The sequence below is a fragment of the Vicia villosa genome, linkage group LG3 (assembly GCF_029867415.1).
Source record: "Vicia villosa cultivar HV-30 ecotype Madison, WI linkage group LG3, Vvil1.0, whole genome shotgun sequence".
Lineage (NCBI taxonomy): Eukaryota > Viridiplantae > Streptophyta > Magnoliopsida > Fabales > Fabaceae > Vicia > Vicia villosa.
In genome coordinates, this window is record NC_081182.1 from 24,227,079 (window position 1) to 24,231,403 (window position 4,325).

The 4,325-nt window shown below is 34.2% G+C and overlaps 1 protein-coding gene across 1 annotated transcript; it reads left to right on the forward strand.

The window, feature by feature from the left end:
* Nucleotides 1–550: 550 nt before the first annotated feature.
* On the forward strand, nucleotides 551–1,125 carry LOC131655168 (uncharacterized). Its single transcript, XM_058925067.1, has 2 exons — nucleotides 551–682; nucleotides 785–1,125. The coding sequence occupies exons 1-2, from the start codon at nucleotides 628–630 to the stop codon at nucleotides 1,051–1,053; spliced, it is 324 nt and encodes a 107-aa protein (XP_058781050.1). The 5' UTR covers nucleotides 551–627; the 3' UTR covers nucleotides 1,054–1,125.
* The last annotated feature ends 3,200 nt before the right edge of the window (nucleotides 1,126–4,325 follow it).

The following is a 4,325-nucleotide window of genomic DNA, read 5'->3' on the forward strand; positions in this document are numbered from 1 at the left end:
AAATATTTTATCAACTTTATTAAAAATAATTTTTATCACTATTAACCGAGAGAATCTAGACGACATAATCCAAGTATTATGAGGGGACAAAAGCGAATTTTACTAACTAAGGAAGTGTTGTGTATTTAACCTTTAATTATTTTATGAAAGTTTTATTTATTTTGAAATATTAGTATTATAAAATACAATTAGAAGTCATAGTTAATCTATTATTATAAGCACCTCCTAAAAAAAAATTTGAACAGCAGAAACAAATTATAACATTTTTTATTTGTATAAAAAGCAGTCTTAAAGAATAAAAGACAAAAGAAAACAAATAAAATTCAAAGTACATGTATTATATAGTATATTATATTATTTAGTACTATTATACATTGTCAAAATGTAACCAAAAATATATTTTGTCACTGCCAAAAAAACATTTTATCTTTTTCTTTTTGACCATAATATTTTATTTTATTAAAACATTTGTCAATGCTTGAAAACTTGTCATAAATTTCTCACATTAATCACAAAAATTTACACCATTTTGTCCCAAAATAAATGAGTATAAAAAGCATAGGTCATTTCACACAACACAACTACAAGCATTTCAAATTCATTAGCCATTCAAATCAGAAAAAAAAAATGACCCACTCACTATCAGCTACTATACTCTTTGCCCTTCTCATATTTACTACAGGTACTTGTCTATCATTGTTTTTTATTCTTAATATTTAGATTTCTCTAATTAAGTCATTGTTTTTTATTCTTAACATTTGGATTTCTCAAATTATGTTTGCAGGAATATGGAAGGCACAAACATGTGAACTAACAACCATTGGAGGTGGTTGTCCTGATCTTGCAAAATGCATGCAAACTTGTCTACCATGTTATAAGGGCATAGGTCAAATCAAATACTATTGTCGCTCGGGAGGTTTTCCTATATTACTACCTACATGTGTTTGTGTAATGACCAAAGGTGCTCCCTGTCAAGTACCTGGATGCCCTAAACCTCCTACAGCTGCCTTACCAGCCAACTTCAATCAAACTCAAATGAATATTACATCTTAGATAATGCATGTATTTCTTCTTATATAGTATGAAGGATTTTCAATAAATTATATAATTATATATTGCTCTTAATCTATTTCTTCACTAATCATGGTAGAGTGTAATATCTTAACATTTTAAAAGAGACAAAAGCGTGTGAGATGTTTAGATGGATGAATTTAAATGGTAAAACTTAATATATGAAAATTACCCATAAGAAATGTACAAGTAACTGGGGTGTCGTGCTGCGGTTTCACTACAAGAAAAAGTGTGATTTGCTACGATAAAAACAATAGTTAATTTGTAGCTAATCTCTATCAAACAGAATTAGTTGGAGATTTATTATAGATTAGCTACAATATATGCCGTAACATAGATTTAGTGGCTAATTATCATGGCCAAACTTTCCTAGCAAAACATAAACTAATATATTAAAATTTCTAGCTAAGCTACAACTAAATCGTAGCGAAATGTCTGTTTTGAGTTATGTTTCCCCAACTATACAGCTACAATATCGCCGCCAAAATTTCATAGTAAATCTCAAGCTAAAATTTATAGCAAATTTTTGTAATTATTTTTAGTCAAAATTTAGGTTTTTTCTTTACCCACCTCCCTATGGGGGTCACCCCCAGCGAAATCCCCAACTTACCCCTGCTTCGGAGATTCATCTCCGAAGTAATTTTTTTAAAGATTTTTTTAGACTTCAGAAATGCATTTCCGAAAACACCAAAAAATTGGTGTTTTCGGAGATGCATTTCCGAAATGCATGAAAATTCAGTTATTTTTTACAATCAGGTAAGAAAACCATTACAGGACAAAAATTAATCGCATTGATAGTAAATTGAGAAGTCTCTTAATTATTCACCATTACAGGACAAAAATTGTAATCGCATTGATAGTAAATTGGGAAGTCTCTTAAATGATAGTAAATGTAGAACGAGTTGTAATCGACCTGATTTGAAATTTCGAAGTGCCTTTTCTTTCTCCCCCACCACTCTCAGACGGTTACCTTCTAAGGAATGTGGTAACACTTTCCTACTTAAAAGCCTGCTCTCTCACCCATTTTTCTTCCAATCACATCCAAAATCATTTTCGATCTTTACTCTTTTCCTCTACTCACACATTTTCTCTCTCTTGTAACCGCTTTCATCACAATGTCTCGCCGCGGTCGAGGAAACCATCCCGAAAATTGCCGGAGTCAACCATCTCCTGCACATTCTCAACAATCATCCGTCAATGCTGCAGGATCAGGCCGTGGTAGTGGTGGTTGTGGCTCTCGCGGTGGACGTACCGTCGGTTCTTCCTCCTCCGGACATCCACCTCCTCTGTCATATGCTTCACCATCGGTCACCCCTACTCCTACTCCTACATATGTTGCAGCTCTGGTTCTTCGTCCACCTATTGCAGCGCCATTCGTTCCATCTATTGCAAGGCCAGTTGTTACTCCATCTGTTGCTGCGCCGGATGCTTCCTCGAGTTTGGCTCCAATTTCCATTGAGAGCCTGACTGCCGAAGTTAAACAGAAGGCTACTCTAGAGTCGGCTCTGTCGTCTCAGAAGGCGGTTAGGTTCCCTAACCGACCTGGTTACGGTCAATTGGGAAGGAAAATTCAAGTTTGTGCTAATCATAATGAGTTGTGAGTGGCTGGTAAGGATCTACACCACTATGATGTAAGTATAGTTTGCTCATAAGTTTTTTGAACTTTAAGTGTATAGTTTTTGTTGTTGTTTATTATGTTGGTAAGTTACAATGTGGTATGGATTTCTAGAGGATCAGGACTTTCTAACCTGTTGCAGCGTCTCCTCCATCGTCTTTCTAACCTCATTCTTTTATCATCAGGATCGGGACTTTTCAAATTCCCACTCATATGAGAGTCAATCGGGTTAAACTTGACTAAAGCACGCTTCATATATATGAATGTACTAGTACTCATTAACTGTACTCATACAGTATCCTACAAGATATTTTACAACATGTTTAAATGATAACAGCTGTGTTAACAAAAGGGCAACAATTTCTACACCTCTTGGTAAAAACATTGGATGAATAATCAAAACAAACCCTAAATTAGGTGTATTTTCCCATTAGGGTTTCATGATCATGAGAGTAATGTGAGGGTTTCATGATAGGGTTTCATGATCATGAGAGTAATGTGAGTGGCATGTAAGAACAAAAAAACAGTAAAAGTAAAGAAAGTGTAATTATCGGGAATATGAAAAGGAGGAGGTAGGTGAACAAGGGTTGGGTTTGGTTCAGTGATGTTGAGTTCAAAGATCGGGAGCCGACGTTATCAAAATGTTGACTCATCCTCACCTACCCGTGTTTAACAATATGTAACTTTAATCTTATGTAATGTGATCGATGTAATCTTCATCCGATTAAATAAAGCGAATCGTTCTTGTTTGCTATTTTTCTTCTGTCCAGACCTTATTTCGGAAGTGCATTTCCGAATTCCTCCAAGGGGGTGAATTCGGAGATGCACTTCCGAATACACCAATTTTCTGAAAAACAACTTTATTTCGGAGAAGCATCTCCGAAATCAATATTTTTCATTAAAATATTCACCTTTTCGGAGATGCATTTTCGAAAACACATTTTTTCAATAAAAGTACGTTTTCGAAAATGAACTTCCGAAACAAGGGGTACTTTTGTAAATTCACCAGAGGTGACCAAGAAGGTTAGGAGGTGGGTAAAGAAATTTCCAAAATTTATTAGGCTTAATTTTTTAAATAATTGATTTTAATTAAAATTAAATAGACCTAATTAAAAAAATCGCAAAAAATATTATAATAGTATCAATCAAGTTAAAACTTAAATTTGATGTCAAAACGCAGAATATGGAAGAAAACTAAAGGATTCTTGTATATTTGTTGAAATGTGCCTACTCTAGAGAGCTTATAGAAATAAGCCAAAAATATAGATTATTTTATAAATGTAAGCACAAAGTCGAGTCGAAATGGATTATGCTCATACTATCTAATTCTTTTCTTTTCCCGTAATGCTTTCGACCGTTCGGTTTATGAGACAAACCACTTTGAACAGAGTGAGACTTGCTTGAACCAGAAAGTTCATTTGTAGCAGGAGCAGGACCTCCAGGCAATTTTGAAGAAATCTATTTTACCACTTTGACCTATTGGAAAGTTATTCTGCAAACAAATCGATAGCATGATATCCACCTATGGAGTTGGACCTGCATATTTCAAAACACAGTTAACTACGACGTTTAGATATACTTCAGAAATAAAAGAGTATTTATAGGTGTCTAATACATATCTGACACTGATACTTCTCGA

Bases quoted from the DNA above. Each gene is read 5' to 3' on its own strand.
- LOC131655168 (XM_058925067.1), top strand. From the start codon at position 628: ATGACCCACTCACTATCAGCTACTATACTCTTTGCCCTTCTCATATTT. The intron at 683-784 runs GTACTTGTCTAT...TTATGTTTGCAG, and splicing joins CCTTCTCATATTTACTACAG to GAATATGGAAGGCACAAACA.